Raw genomic sequence first — 15,598 nt, 5'->3', positions numbered from 1 at the left:
AAAAGAGGAAAAGTTTCAAATTAAAAGCTCAAGAAATTAGAAAAAGAACAGCAAAATAAACCTAAAGCAAGCAGAAGGAAGGAAATAATGAAAGATAAGAACAGAAAATATAATCATAATAGGAAAACACTGAAGAGAATTAATGAAACAAAATGCTGGTTCTCGGAACAATTGGATAAAATTGATAAACCTCCAGCAAGACTGACAAAGGTGTAGAGAAGACGCAGGTCACCCCTGTCACAGTGAAGCAGGCTGGACCCCCCCCAGAGTCCATGGCCACTGGGGGGGAATGAAGTGACACCACTTTATGCTCATAAATTCCACAGCATAGAAGAAATGGACCAGCTCTTCGACAGCCACAAACTGCTAAAACTCAGCCAAGATGAAACCGATAAACAGAAAAGTCCTGTAACTACGGAAGAAATGGACTTCATGACTTTAAGACTCCAGGAGAAGAAATCTCGAGGCCCAAACGGCACCTCTGGAGATTTCTACCAAACAGTTAAAAAGAATTAAAACCAATTTTACGCAATCTCTTCTAGAAAATGGAAGCTCAGGGGAAACTTCCCAACTCATTTTATGAGGCCAGTATTATTCAGTACTTTGTCAGACAAGCAGTGTTACCAAACCAAAGACAAGAGAAAACTACAATGTCTCGTGAAGTTAGACACAAAAATCCTCAACAAAATATTTGCAAACCAAATCCAGCAACGTATGAAAAGAATTACACACTATGTGCGTATACACCATGTTATGCAAAGTGGGGTTTATTCTGGGTGTGCAAGGCTGGGTCAGTGTCTGAAAATCAATGAAATCCGTTATATCAACATGCTAAGGGAAAAAACATATGATCATACTAATTGATACAGAGAAGTATTTGACAGAAATCTCCTCCCATTCATGATAAACACTCTTGGAAAAACAGGAATAGAAGGGAACTACCTTAACTTGTTAAAGAGCATGTACCAGAACCGCCGACACCAGAGATACGGATGAGATTCTGAATGCCCCCCGCCCCACCATGGCAACAAGGTGGCTGTCACCACTTTCACTTAAAGTAGGGTTAGAGTTACGCCACCAGTGAGACACTAGCCTCTGCAGTAAGAGAAGAAAGAGAAATTAAAGGCTGTGCATTAGAAAGGAAGAAATAAAACCGTCCCTGTTTGCATAGGATACGATCACCTGCATAGATGACCTAAGGAATCCAAGAAAAAAGAAAAGGAAACCCTAGGACTAATACAGGCTTTTAGCAAGGTCACCAGACACAAGACCCGCACACGAAAACCAACTGCATTACAGATTGCTATGCACTAACAACATCTGGTACTGAGATTAAAAGCACCAAAAGCAGGATCCATAAAAGGAAAAAACGTTACAATGGACCTCGTCAAAATGAAAGACTTTCGTTCTGTGGAAGGCCCTGTGAGGAAGATGAAAAGGGGAGCTACAGACGGGGAAAGAAATATCTACAAACCACACACCAAGCAAAGGACTGGTGTCTAGAACATAGAAAATACTGTCACAATGCACCAGCAAAACATAAATAAGTAAAAACCAACAATCCAATTAGAAAAATCCACCAAGGGGATATGCAGATGGCAAATAAGCACATGAGAAGACATTCACCATCATTAGCTATTGGATATGCAAATTAGACCTGCAGTTAGACGTCGCTGCGTACCTACTGGGGTGGCTAACATCTTATCTTGTGAAAAAGTGAGGAGTGTTCAGAACATGGTGAGGGTATATGTGCGTCTATACGGGACCCAGGAGACGGCCTGAAAGAGGTCCCACGAGCCGAGTTCGGACACCTTGTCTGCGCGACACAATAATGATGACAGAAATGGATGATAACACGTTGGATTTTAAAAAGAGAATCTAAGTCCAAACTGACATAAAAACATACAGGATCAAAAGGAGGAAAGGAGAGGAAAACTGTCTTTACGAAGGAACAACTAATAAATGTGGAGAGAACGATAGACAGTCACCCATTTGCCACTGTTGTAATAATAATCAATTCAGCGAAAACCATGACTGTTGGGAAGCAGGGTAATCATGCTCTTACAGCATCACTCTTCAGGTCACGTGTTTGTTGTCGAGGGAAGGGGTGTGGTCGCAGGTCTACGTTCCTACATAGCAAATCACCTCGAAACTCAGAGGCATCAAGCAGCCGTTGGTTAGGGTCACGGGCTCTGAGCGTCGGGGGCTCAGACAGGACACGGGAACAGCTCGGCTCTGTTTCCTGAAGTCAGGGGCCTTGCCGGGGCCATATGGTGGCTGGGGGCTGGAACCATCTGGACCCTTCTCCCCCCACCCCTGGCAGTTGATGTGGCCGTGCTGGGGCTTCGCTGGACTGTTGGCCGAATCATTTATGTGTCCCTTCCGGGTGGGCCGTTCCAGGCTTCCTCCCAGAGAGCGAGGCGCCAGTGTGCCGGGTGTTCACGTTCCCACGTCCAAAGCCACGTGATGTCACTCTGAAGCAGCCACAAAGTAACCAGGGTCAGAGGAGGAGTGTCCCGTGACCTCATACACTGACGTGTCGATGGGGGACACGGCTGCACGGCTGCCTCACCTCTGCCGTCTCTCCGCCAGGAATTTTAACCTGAATCTAATCATGACAAAACCAGTGTTCGAACTGAGGGACATTCTCTGAAACAACTGTCCTGGCTTCGTGAAACATATCAATGTCCTGAAAGGCCAAGCGAGGGTGGGAGCAGGTTAGACTGAAGGGCGGGCAGGGCCATGTCGGCCAGGCACGACCTGTGACCCTCGCCTGCGTCCCGGATTGGGGGCGTTTCCTGGGGCAGTTGGAAACAGTCAGATACAGATTATGTATTAGAAAATTATCCTGTTGATGTGAAGGGTCCTGACTGTGGTAGTTGTTTAGTGTTTACTCAGAGTATCAGAGTTAATTTGCTCTTGGGAGATGCAGCTGAAGTGTTCAGGGGCAAAAGGTCATGATGACTAAAATGTCGATAAGTCAAGTGGCTTCAGCCAGAAAGAGCGTGTGAGTGGGTGGATGGGCAGAGCCCCAGCAAGCGGTGAGTCCGGGTGATACACACCTGGTGACTGTCACACTCTTCTCCAAGGTGCGAGATTTCAACGCAGCGCTGGAAGAAGCCTGTGCCACACTCTCCCCCTGAGCAGCAGAAGTAAGGTTTCCAGGAGGATGGAAGGAAACAGGAGGATGTTAAAGGAAGAAGGGGAAGAAAAGGCAGCTGCAGGGCTGCTCTTTGCAGGAGGGTCGAGGTTCCTTCAGGTGCAAAACTTCACCCTTTCAGCAGAGCGGCCTGGGCGGGATCAGCAGGCGGGGAGGAGTGGCTGCATGGCATCTTCCAGAAGGGCGGTCCTGGGGGAAGCAGAGGGCATCAGGCTGGACCGAAGGGCCCTGGGCATGGCCCCGGAGTCCGGGCATCAGTGCTGAGTCAGAGCAGAGAAGGAGGGCAGTGGGGCCTGCCCTGGGCTCCATGCCCCCCTGCTCCCCCCCACGGTGCCTGCGGGTGGCGGGAAGGGACGTGACCTGGCTTGGCCACCCCAGCCCGAGGCTTGGGGTTGGTGGGGGGACAAGAGCCGCCCCTGCCGCCTGCCAGCCGCTGGCCTGGGGCCGTTCTACCTTCTGCGCCTGGAGCTCGTGCCGGGAGCTGCCGGCCCCCAGGGCTGTGGCCGGTGGACTCAGCTCCCTGGGAGAACAGAGTGCCTGGGGGTCCAGGTCCTGGAGCCCCCCCCATCAGCTGCCGCCGCCTTGGGGTCCTGCAGCCTTGGGGTCCCGCTGCCGTGAACACTGACCCCCCCTTGCTCCCGATCCGTGGTTTCAGAAGCTGGTAGGTTAATTTCCTCAACAGATCACTTGTTGGTAATAATAGTGGTCACGACAGCTCCCATTCCTTCAGCACTGACTGCTGCCCCCGAGGGTGACACGTCAGGAATTGTCTCCCCCGGTGGTTGTGAGGGGGTGTCACTCCCCCCCCACGCAGCAGCAAATGTCCCCAGTAGCTGTGCTGGCCTCTGTCCCTCCTCGTGCAGATGGCCCCCTGACCCCCGAGGGCGGCTGCCACGTGCGGCTCAGGCCAGAGGACGATCTTTTTAAATGCACCTTACTTATTTCTGGTGTTTTTATTCGTTTATTCTTGGTCTTCTCCCACTCCTCCGAGCACAGCCCAGCACCACCCGACTCCAAGCCTGTTTCATTTAGGAGCTCGTGCTTACGAGCTGTCTCTACAGCCCATAAGCTGTTGGGCTCTATTTGCAGGTATGAGAATAGGACCTTTTAGAAAATACCCTTTTGCAGCCCCCAGACTTTAGGCTTCCGTGAGAACCTGTGTGGATTTCTTCGGTGCTGTAGCATTTCCTGTCTGCATTTGCACAGCCCGGAGAGCAAACACATACCGGTGGTTCAGGTGTGTGTTCGTTCATGTCTCAGCTCATCAAGGTATTCGTTCTGTAGAAGGACCAAAACCCTCATTTGCATCTGTTCGTCTCTTTGTGTCAAGCGCCTGGACTAATCCTTCCATGGAGGAGGCTCTGGGCAGACACGCCTGCTGGGTCCAGCTCCCAGCCTCAGACTCTGCCTGCAGAACAAACAACGTGAACTGTGTAACAGCACTTGGGGACTGGCGTGCAGTAGGGGCTCGTCACAGGCGAATTCCCTCTCCTGTAGGTGAAGTCAAAAAGAAAAGAACTCTTTTCCCAGAGTCTCTTAGAACCTTTAGTAAGCACTTAGCAAGAACCTTTACGGTACTTGAGTTGAGTTAGTCATTTTTGCAATAAAGGAGAGAATTATTTTTAACTTAGGTAATTTGTACCTCATATACATTGAGCTATATTATCCCCGCAAAGCCTGCTGTCTACCAACATTTTGAAACTGTTCTAAAATTAGAAGTTGGAATCAGAGGAGGTGACAACCATGAAGAAAAGTCACCTGTGTTTAGGAGAAGCAAAAGGTCTGGCGTTTCCGCAGGATTGACAACGGGGCCGGACGTGTTTCCAATTACTTTGGAAGCCAAGGGGGCCCGTGAGACGGGGGCGCGAAGGTCGCCAGACTTCCCCTTTTCCTCTTCCTTTTTCTCCGCCCTCTTTCCTCCTTTGATTTTCTTTGAAAACTTCTCAAACCACAAAATATCAAGCAGCTAGGACACTTAATACAAAGGACCACGTTTTAGTGTCCCGCTGTAGTTTCTAATTTTGAAATAAAAGATTTCCCAGCTCTTTGTGGAGCAGGGGCCACAGGCGGAGGCACAGGCTGGTCAGTGACAAAGCAGGCGTAACCTCAGGGTTTCCGGGACCTGGAGCAGCGTTTCCCACCTTGGGTGCCCAGGGAACCCCCGGATCTTCCTTAAACACCGACGCTGGGGCCCCATCCCAGACCACCCAGCAGCCTACGGGCTGGGCTCAGGCGGCCCCGTGGCTCCAGGGTTGAGGGCCACAGCGAGCTGCCGCGGGTGCGAGGCCTCGGGGACGGGTGAGGACAGCGGGAGCCGCGGAGGGATTTTAGGAAACGGCTGTGGTGCCCGTGGGGGCCCTGCTTCCGTGCACCTGCGCCCCCCAGGTGTCCCAGGCACTCAGGTCCCCCGGGAGCTCGTGCTCCGTGGCGCCGGTGAGGCCTGGAGCGGTCCGCCCGTGCCGGACGAGCCGGCGGTGCTGCCGCCGCCGCGGGTCCCCAGATGGGCCGGGCCTCGTGGGCCGCACGCCCGACTGGCCAGAGGGCGGGGAGGCTTTCAGCTTTCGGGGGCAGGGGTGGGGGACGAGGTTCTGGGAAGCGGGGCGTCCAGCCTGTAGCTTCCTCCGGGAGCGCCCTCTGGCCCCAGGGCCGAGTCTCAGTGCTGAGGACCTGTGCGTGTGGAGCCTGCCTCCCGGGGCGCCTGGTCAACACCCCTGTGGCCTGATTCACCGCCCGCGGGGGGCGGTCCTGAGACCTTGACTCTGGGGCCCTTTGCTCGGGATCGGGTTACCAGTAAGCCACAAAGGTGGAGCTAAAATTCATGTCCCTTCATTTTTAAAATTCCTTTCTATTTTCTATTGTGCTCTGTATTTTGTTTTCACACTCTTTAGATATTCAAGTAGCCAAACGTGTGTCTGGAAGAGTAAACACCAGCTAACCAGCGCACAAGGCCTGGCTGGCTGCCTTGTGAGGGCTGTGCTGCCCGCCTGGCCCCTTCCTCTGCACTCTCCGCAGCCCCCCCTCCTCCGCCCCCCCCAGGAGCTGACCCCGGTCCTGACCCCCCGACTCTGAGGGCACAGTCAGTGGTCCCTCCAGAATGGAGATCAGACCGCATTGTCCCCTGTCCAGCCCCCGGCTTCCTGCCAGCCCTGAAGCAGGCCCTGTGTGAGGTGGCCGGGCCCCGGTCCAGCCATCAGCTGACCGGCTTCCAGCCACACTCCCCTGCTTTTCCAAGAGCGCGCCGCGGTGGTCCCAGCCTAAGCCTCCCCCGAACCTCGTTTCCCTCTTCATGTCCTTCAGGTATCCACCCACGCTGTCCGCAGCATGGCCTTCCTGGCTGTGCCTTACCCCTACCCTGCCGTGTCTTTTTGGCTCTGGTTCCTGAGTAGGATTGTTGTTTTGCCGGAACCTGGCGGCTAGCTCTGCAAAGGCCAGGGCTGCACCTCTCTCGTTTACTGCTGTAAACAGTAGGCACTCATAAATGAGAGGAAGAAACAGAGGAGCCATGGCCTGCTGGTCACTGCCTCCTCGGAGCCCCAGAGATGGCCCATCGCTGCCCGAGGGACCCGGGGCCTGGCGGGGGTGGGCAAAGGCAGAGGCACCCTGGCCCTGGGGAAAGACTCCTGTTTGTGCCCGGCTGCAGCCTCCGACGTCTCTGGGGTCGAGAAGTGGCCATCTGCCCACGGCAGGAGCTCAGGCTGGGAAACAGGCCTGGTGGGGGCAGCTGTCCTGGAATTTCAAGAATTACAGGCTGTGGGGAAGGTTCACCTGAGGTTGGAGCCTAAGTTCGTTGTGGGGTCTCCTGGGCCTAGGGGCGGACACGGCAGGTGGGTTGGATCAGCCAGGCCTGGAGTGTGACCGGGTGCAGAGGTACCTGGGTGAGAGCTGAGGGTCGCAGGGTGTGATGGGAGGGGCTGGAAGCAGGGCCCAGGGAGGGCAAAGCAGGGGACCAGGGAGGGAGCGGAAGTGAGGACAGGAGGGTGTGGGAGGGGTGAAGGGTAAAGGCGTGGTCAGTGGGGTTAGAGGGCAGGTGTGCCACGTGGGGCCTTCCGGGGGGGGGTGGGGTAGAGGGGGGATCACAGGCGGGACTGTCCTGGATGCTTGAGGACCCTAGGTGGGGCTGTCAGGTTGCAGTTGGGATCCCAGGTAAGGCTCTCCTGGAGGGTGGGAAGCCCTGGGTGTGGCCCTGGGGAAGGTGGCCTTGGATGAGTTTGGACGGTGTGCCTGGGGATGAGGAAACGGTGGAGGGGAGGGACCCCGGGGTTGAAAGGATCTCAGTGGACATCCCTGAGGGCAGGCAGTGGGGGCAGGATTGGCCCTTACCCATGCTGGGTGAGTGCCAGAGCAAGTCTGGAAAGGGGTGTCTTCTCCACTCAGCAGAGTAGGGCATAGCCGGCCAGCTTCACTGGGTCATTTTTAGCAATAACACTGGCTGAAAGGGCAGCGCCAGGGGGTCGGGGGAAGGAGCAGAGCGAGGGAGGAGTGGGGTCGGGGTGGGGTCTGGCGACTGGGGAGGGGGCCGGCACCAACGCGCGGGAGGGGCAAAGATGCTGAACCGGCTTCACAAAGAGCCAGCTGTTCAGTCCCTCAACGAAACGGAATTTCTGTCCCTTCACCTACTGTGTCACCGACTGCACGCCCAGCAGCTTTCAAAGCTTTATGTTGACTGTGTGGACTTCTTACAATTCTCCACGTGCCCTTGCGTTCCCGTGGGCTTGGAGAGCCTTTGGTAACTAGGCTGGTGAGCGTTCTGTACCCCTGATGACTGCCTGGACGTGTTGAAGAGCCGCAGGGTCTGGGGTCTCCCATCCTCACTCTGCTCCCTGCAGATTCTGGTGCTTCCTTGAGCCCCGGCCCCGGCTCCGACAGCTGCACGGATTTTGCTGGAACTCTCCCGGCTCTGGGCCTTCAGGTGCCTCTAGGCACAACCGCGTGTCTGCTCTGAGCCCAGTCTGCGTGGCCCTCGGTACGTTGGATCCCTTGCCGGAGGCATGCGCGTACGGGAAGCTGATGGGTCGGCTCTGGGGCCTGCCTCTTTCCCTCGAGGTTCTGGCCCCTGGGCGGGATCGTCTGCCTCTGACCATCTGTCTGCACCCGGCAGAGGGATAGACATTCCTACCGGAAGCATAGCTCTGGGTGTGAAGGGCCAGTCTGGTGACTGGTCCCAGCCACAGCGCCTGGCATGGGGGTCCACTTGAACCCCGTGGGCCCTGGGTCCCCGGTTGATGGTTCAGTGCTCACGGCCGCAGAGCACAACCAGTGACTGTCTCTCTCACACATTCCCGAAGTGTTTGCTAAGGTGCTCTTACTTGGGGGAGGGGTCCAAGCTCTCGATCCTCACGTGGCCCCTGCGGCCTCTCTGGGCCTGGCCCCCAGCCTGCTCTTCGTCCCCGCCCGGTCTGCGAGCTCCCGGTGGGGCTGCGTCCACGGAGCGGCAGCTCAGAGACTTCCATTGACCAGACAGACGCTGCGTCCTGCTCACGCTTTTGATGTGCCCTAGCGGATGTGCGCCTGCCCCCCTTTTTCAGCCACTCCTGGTGGGGCCGCTCTGTGCTGGCACCGCCGGCGGCTCTGGGGCTAGGTCAGGCAAAGGGGCTGAGAACCCCTCCCGTGGCGGAGCTCGCCTCTCTTTCCCTTGGCTGACGCGCATTTGGGTGTTAAGCTTTTAAGACGTGTTTTGCTTCCTCTGTGCCAGACCCCAGCAGCTCTAAGCGTTTTTTATGGGCCATTTCAGCGGCATTTTGTAGCAATTCCCACAGCGCTGGATGGAGGACGCTCTGGGACCGTCTTTATTTCACACAGAAGCCAGGGAGCCAGACGCCCCGCCGCGGCCTGCACCCACCCTCATGGCCCGGCGGCCTCTCACCGTTCCTGGGGCTCCCCTCCGGGCCGGCAGACCGAGCTCTGCCTTAGGGGCCCCCCGTCCTGGCTGCGGTGGGGACGGACAGCCCGCCTCGGTCCCCGGCCTCCCTCCTCCCCCTGCCCTCTCTTTTGATCTCCAGAATCCAGGCCCTTGGAGAAATCAGACAGTATGAAATATGAAAACTGCTGGGAAGTAATTGCAGAAACACGGGGACTCTTGAAGCCTGTTGAGATAAGGCTCACACCTTCTCGCTCACGTTATTTAATTTTTAATGGCAGGCTTAATTAATCGAGATCGGGTCTTCTGGTTTCAGACTCGCTCGCAGCAGCTGGAGGGGGAGGAGGGGCCCTGAAATCGTGGGGTCTGAATCTAGGGGAGGAGAGATCACCGGTTGGGGGGAGCAGGGGGCAGCGGGGCTGCGGGGGTCACTGTGTCGTCCACGCGGCCGCCCCACGACTCCTCACACCCTGAAGAGTGGAGCCTTGCTCGGCCCCATTGCCTGCGGCCGGGCTGCCGTGGGACCTTCAGCGCTCAGCAGGGTCTTGGTGGGGGGCCCCCGGTCCTTCCAGAAGCCCCTTGGTGGAGTCTGCGAGGGCCCTGCTCTCACTGGCTGAGGCCTCAGAGTGCACGGCTTCCAACGGCCCCAGGAAGCCGGGTGGGCGCGTGCGGGGGGCATTGGGGGCAGGGGGTCGCTGGCGGTGCCTGACCTGCTCAGGCTGGTTAGAGGCGCAGAGGGCGCAGCGGGGGCTGTCCTCTGAGTCATCCTGAGGCTGTAGAGGAAGCCGCGCTGGGGTTACCACCACTTCTTGGCCCGCGGGCACTTCCTGCGACTAGCCTCACCGACCACAGGTTCAGGCTGAGGTCGCAGTCAGTGCAGCCACTGACGCAGGTCTCCCCAGCCGGGCGGTGCGTGGAGGTGCAGGGTCCCACCTGGGCTGCGGGTGCTCCCCGGGAAGGGACCGCTCGGCTGCTCTCCCAGGAGGGCAGGCCTCAGCCTCGAGGCTGTCTGCGGGAGGGGACGGGCAGCGTGGCTGGGGGCTCTGACTTCAGAAGAGGCAGTGGTGGCGTGTGGGTGGTACGCTCGTCCCTTGAGCCCGCCCCTCTCGGCGCCCCGCGGGGAGGGCTGCCCGCCTGACGGCTAGGAGACAGGGTTCGAGGGAGGAAGTGACCCAAAGAGCAGACGCCGCGTGCAGAGAGCGTTAAAACATGGCCATCCCAGGAGAGCGTCTGCTCAGCGGAGAGGGCCGGGCCTGATTCACCTGTGTCCTTACTCCCTCCCCAGGGTCAGTGTTGGTTGACCATCCACTGGTTGAGGTGGAGTTGGAATCTCTTGGCTGGATCGTCAGGGCTGGACGGCTGGGCGTCAGCACGTCCCTGTGGAGGGGGGCAGCCGGGCTGGGTGCGGAGAGCCCCCATTTATTTCATGCCTGTTGTGCGCTGGGTGTTCGCAGCTCCCATTGACCATCAGAGGGGCCTCGGCTGTCTCCCTGGTTCAGGGGTGGGGAACATGCCAGGGAGCGGCGGGGTGGCCTCAGTCTGCAGCTGGGGGTGGCAGCCCGGCAGCGGGCTCGCCCCAGCACAGCCCAGAGCAGAACCCCTGCCCTTCGTGGGCTGAGCTGCGCCTCGGAACACCCTTCCGCGTCCCTCCCAGCTGGCCCTTCCCAGAGGCCGTGGTACCAGGATAGGGCTGCTGGCCTGGTTCTGCCCCCCCAACCCGGGTACAGACTCCGCCTTCGATGCCCTGCAGGTGCTTCGGGGACGTGCTCCCCGCGCCTGCCGTGGTTACCTTCCGTGCAGGTGGATGATGGGGCCCATGGGGTACGGTGCTTGCCCCGCACGGCTCTGATCTGGGCACCTGTCACCTGTTCTGGTCCGACTGGTTCGTTCCTTTTGGGCCAGGCTCCCTGTGTACTCAGTGGAGGTGGAGTGGGAGAGCCGGGCTTGGAGGCCGACAGGCCGTGGGGTCTCCACTTCAGCGGGTCCCTTCACCTGCCTCACTGGCTGCTTGCAGGGCCTGACTGACCGGCCCCCGCGGGAGCCCTGAAGCTGCGTTTGCCCATCTGTGGTGGGAAGGGGCTACCCCAGGCTTGTGTGGGCCCAGCAGCTCCACAGGGCATCTTGCTGGGGCGTCCGACGCCAGCCCCGTGTCGGGCTTCCTCTGGGTGGTTTCGTCCTCGAGCCTGCGTCCTTGGAGATGTTGGGTCCACCCGTGAGCCTCACGGGACTCGGCCAGGAGCTGGTGTTGGGGGGCAGCTGTGTTTACGTTGGTCTCCTCTGGAGACGTGGCATGCGGGGTGCTGGGCCTGGGTGGCCTGAAGCCACTCGCCTTGGGGCACAAAGAAGTGGCGTGACTGACCGGAAGGATGCTGCGGTGGCCCCAGGCTCCAGCCCAGCTCTGTCCTGCTGCCGTCCCCACACTGCCGGCCCTGAGCACACACGGGGTGCCCTCGGAAGGAGGGCAGCACGTGCCTCTGGGACTGCCTGGCAGTGCTGGTGAGTGCGTGGGTCCTGGGCTGTTGTCCCGGCACCGCTGCCTGCTGTGTGGCTTCGGGCAAGTTGCTTCACATCTCTGGGCAGCAGAGTCCACGTAAAGATGGGGTTGGACCAGACGAAGGAACGGCAAACTTCTTCTTTAAGATAGTGAGTGTCTTAGGCTGTGTGGGCCTCGCTGCCTCTGTGGACACTGTCGTAGCCCAGGAGCAGCCACAGCCGTGCGGTCACAAATCGTGGGCATGGCCGTGTGCCCATAAAACTTCATTTACACGGTGGGGCAGGCGGGCCGGGCCTCGCTCGTGGCGGGGGTGTGACCCCTGAGCCAGGGGCTCCATGTGTCCTGGCGGCCGCGGCTGGTCCATGAGGAGCTGGGCCCTCCCTGCGATCCTGGTCAGGAAGTCGGCATGTGTGGACTCAGCACAGCTGTGGGTGGGGTTGTGGCCGGAGAGAAGCTTCCGTCTGGTAACCCGTCGGGTCCATTTTCTCGTTGCAGAATGTCGAGACGTACAGACAGTCTTCACAGCAGTTCCACAAGGCAGCCTCGAAGATGGAGGGTGCGATCAAGTAAGAGCTTCCTCCCCCTGAACTCGCCTGCATCTGTAAAATCTCCCTGCCCCGAGGCTGATCGCAAGCTTCTCGAGGGGCTCAGATCCCCGCGCCGGGGGTCGGGGCGGAGCCAGCCACTCCAGGACCAGGTCCTGCGTGTCCTGTGAGCTGGGCTGGGCGCTGCGCCCAGGCCCCTGAGGGAGTCAAGAAGGGGTGCTGCTGGCGCCCCCGCCCCTGGGCGGGTTCCGGAGTGGCCTGGCCCTGAGCCTAGAGCCTCTGCGTGACACTCGGTCCGGGGGCTGTCTTGCCTCCGGAAGGACAGGGTTGGGCGGCACAGGGCTGAGCACCAGTGTTCTGTCCGCCTGTCCTGCTCCTGCGCTGGGGGCCTGGGAGCCGAGCGTCAGGAACAGGGGTGCAGCAGCCTGTCCGCTGCAGACGCGCCTGTTGCTTCGGATGCAGGTCCAGGAAGGTCTGCAGGGGCCCCGTGGGGAAGGGAGAGCCGGTCCCTTGTGTGCAGGTGTCCCTGGGGACCCGTCGACCTTTGTCAATCAGCTGGGGCCCCCGTGCCTGCCCCTCCCCCCCCAGGCCCAGTGCAGGGGGGACCAGCTTGGCTCTGCCACCTCGAGGTGACGGCGTATGGAGGTTTGGGGGACCAGGGGTGAGAGGCCGCTGCTGAAAGCCGTGGGGGCGCCCGGAGGGGGCACATCCCGTCCAGACCTGGCGCCGCGGGGACCCCGAAGCCGGGGAGGTGCTGCGGGTCCTGGTCGAGCTGACTGAAGGGAGGGTGTGGGGAGGAGAATCTTCTCTTGCAGTTCAGCCCTGGGGCAGTGACGGGAGCTGGGCAGCGGGACCCTCCCACTCCCCGGGGAGCGACGGAGACCTGGGACCCCGAGGACGGAGCGTTCTCGCTGCCCCGGTGGGGTCCCCACCTCTCCCAGGTGAGATTCCGGCTCACTGGAATCACAGGCAGTGGGTGACAGGGAGAGGTTGGGTGACAGCCACCCAGGAATGTGACCCCCAGAAGTGGGCAGCGCCCGCCCTCTTTCCCTGGATCTCGACCTACCTGCAGGGGAAGGAGCTGGAGAGCTGCCAGGGCTCTGCCGTCAGTGCTGCCGCGTTTTGTCACCCACCATGTGGCCCCATCCTGAGGGGGGACTCGGGTGGATTTGACTGTCACCTCCTTTTTCATTCTCGTGCCCTCTGAAGGCAGAGGCGGGTGGCGTGTGTGGTGCAGGGGGGACTCTGTCTGTTCACGGCATCCTGGACGACGCTCCCTGTAGAGCGTGTGCCTGAAGGGTCGGCGCCCCTCGTCTGCTGTCGGTGGTTCCATGGCGTGTGTGGTGTAGGGGGGACTCTATCTGCTCACGGCATCCTGGACGGCCCTCCCTGTAGAGCGTGTGCCTGAAGGGTCGGCGCCCCTCGTCTGCTGTCGGGCGGCTCCCTCACCTGCCCACAGCCGCGCCTGGACATGCGGCGGCATCCTGGACGGCGCTCCCTGTAGAGCGTGTGCCTGAAGGGTCGGCGCCCCTCGTCTGCTGTCGGGTGGCTCCCTCCCCTGCCCACAGCTGCGCCTGGACGTGGGGGGCCAAGCCCAGCTTGGACAGCTTCGGGGCCTCTGGGCCTCACTGTTTGTCTCGGCGGCTTTGCTGTCCCGTGGAGGCCCCTGTGGACACACCTGGACTCAGACCTCGGCCCTGCCTCCTGCTGGGTTTCCTGTCCGCAGGTGAGACCCCCGTGGACGGTGGACCTGGGGGTGGGCCCAGGTCCACGGTGGGCCGTCAGTGGCTGCTGCCGTGCCTGCGTGACAGTGGTTAGCGTTGGTGGTCGTTTATTCAGTCGTCCCTTCACCACACCTAGCATGGCATGGCGTGGAACAGATTTAGTATGTAGATTGAGTTCACTAAGAAAGCTGTTGTGGGCTTCCCTGGGGGCACAGTGGTTGAGAGTCCGCCTGCCGATGCAGGGCATGCAGGTTCGTGCCCCGGTCCGGGAAGATCCCACGTGCCGCGGAGCAGCTGGGCCCGTGAGCCATGGCCGCTGAGCCTGCGCGTCCGGAGCCTGTGCTCCGCAACGGGAGAGGCCACAACAGTGAGAGGCCCGCGCACCGCGATGAAGAGTGGCCCCCACCCACCACAACTAGAGAAAGCCCTCGCACAGAAACGAAGACCCAACACAGCCAAAAGTAAATAAATAAATTCATTTAAAAAAACAAAACAAAACAAAAAACTAACTGCACAGAAACCATTTGCCCAAACAATGGCTGATGACGGTGATGAGCCGTGAGAGACAGCGAGTGAAGAAGCCCAGTCTGAGGCCCCGACCCAGACCCCAGACCCGGGCGGGCATGGGGTGGGGGTGTCCTACACTGAAACTGACTCCTCAGGACCCGAGACGCGGGCCAGAGCAAGCAAGGCGGGAGAGAGGGCTTCTCCAAAGAAGGTCAGCAGGTGCGGAGGCCCCGGGCAGGAAGCGATTAGCATGTTCAGGGCCTTGACGTTGGGCTGCTGGAGGAGTGGATGAGGGGACTGGGCAGAAGCCAGAGCCCGGAACGTTGTAGCCAGGTCCAGCCTGCTCTCTCTCCCGATATATGCATTTGAACTATGAATTCTTGAACGTATTAATTGTAGCTATTTTGAAGTCATCTGCAGGTCTGTTTCTGTTGCCTGTTTTTTCTCGTGGTTCTGTTTCTCCGTGTGCCTGGTAATTCTTGACTGAATGCCAGGCATTATAGAGAAGGTACAGAGGCTTCCCCAGAGGTGCTCACCGCCTTCCTGGATGGGCCAGTGTCAAGGCAGGTCACGTAAACCCTGATGGACTGAGCTGACTGGGTCCTGCCTGCAGTCTTGGTGGAGCTCAGGCTTCTTGACTGACCCCTGTCCCTAGGGTCTGGCTGTCCAGGGCTCCTTGTTCTTGGCGAGCTCGAAAGCCCCATGTTTGCCTCCTCAACTCTATGAAACTTCTGAGAATTCTGCTCTGCCCTTCAGTGGCTTTTTACTTAGGTTCTGAGTTTCCTGCCATGAGGCTTCCTGAGCTCAAGGATCTGAAGAATGCTTTAAAGGAGGAAGACCCCTGAGTGTGCCTCCCTTCTCCCTGGAGTCCCAGCCATGCTGTGCCTCTGCCGTCCCGAGAGAGCTCCAGAGACCCTGCTGGCTTCTCTGCCTTTTAGCAGAAGCTGTTTGCCCAACATCAAGAATTGGCGAAAACTCAGGGGGATGGCGGGGCGGCAGCTCCAGGAATGGACACTCACCTCCAGGTTCCCTTCTCCTCACAGCCTTGGCCATCGAGTCCTGCTTCGTCTTGTCCTTAGAAGCCTTCACACAGATGTTTAAAGTCCAACTTTAAGTTTTTTTTCCTGGAGGAGAGCGTAGTTCTTCCACCAGCTACTCCCCCGTGGCTGGGGGAGGAAGGGGTTAGAGTTTGCCAAGCAGCAAACAGTGCCGTGGGTCACATTGGCCGTGTTAGATGCTGACGGACGGTGACCCTCCCAACTTCACGCTGGCCTCTCGAGCTTTCCTGAGGCTGCCAGGCCCAGTGTACCC

The 15,598-nt window shown here is 58.9% G+C and overlaps 1 protein-coding gene across 1 annotated transcript in view; it reads left to right on the top strand.

Annotated features, from left to right (window-relative positions):
* Positions 1 to 15,598, top strand: part of CHCHD6 (coiled-coil-helix-coiled-coil-helix domain containing 6) — a 125,903-nt gene that overhangs the window by 90,409 nt on the left and 19,896 nt on the right. Inside the window, exon 6 of the mRNA XM_060021528.1 lies at positions 12,007 to 12,077. Within this exon, the coding sequence (XP_059877511.1) occupies positions 12,007 to 12,077 (71 nt within the window). The remainder of the gene's footprint in view (positions 1 to 12,006; positions 12,078 to 15,598) is intronic.

Source organism: Delphinus delphis, chromosome 10 (genome assembly GCF_949987515.2).
Source record: "Delphinus delphis chromosome 10, mDelDel1.2, whole genome shotgun sequence".
NCBI classification, from domain to species: domain Eukaryota; kingdom Metazoa; phylum Chordata; class Mammalia; order Artiodactyla; family Delphinidae; genus Delphinus; species Delphinus delphis.
The sequence above is the reverse complement of the archived record's forward strand: the minus strand, read 5'-3'. Positions and strand labels throughout refer to the sequence as shown.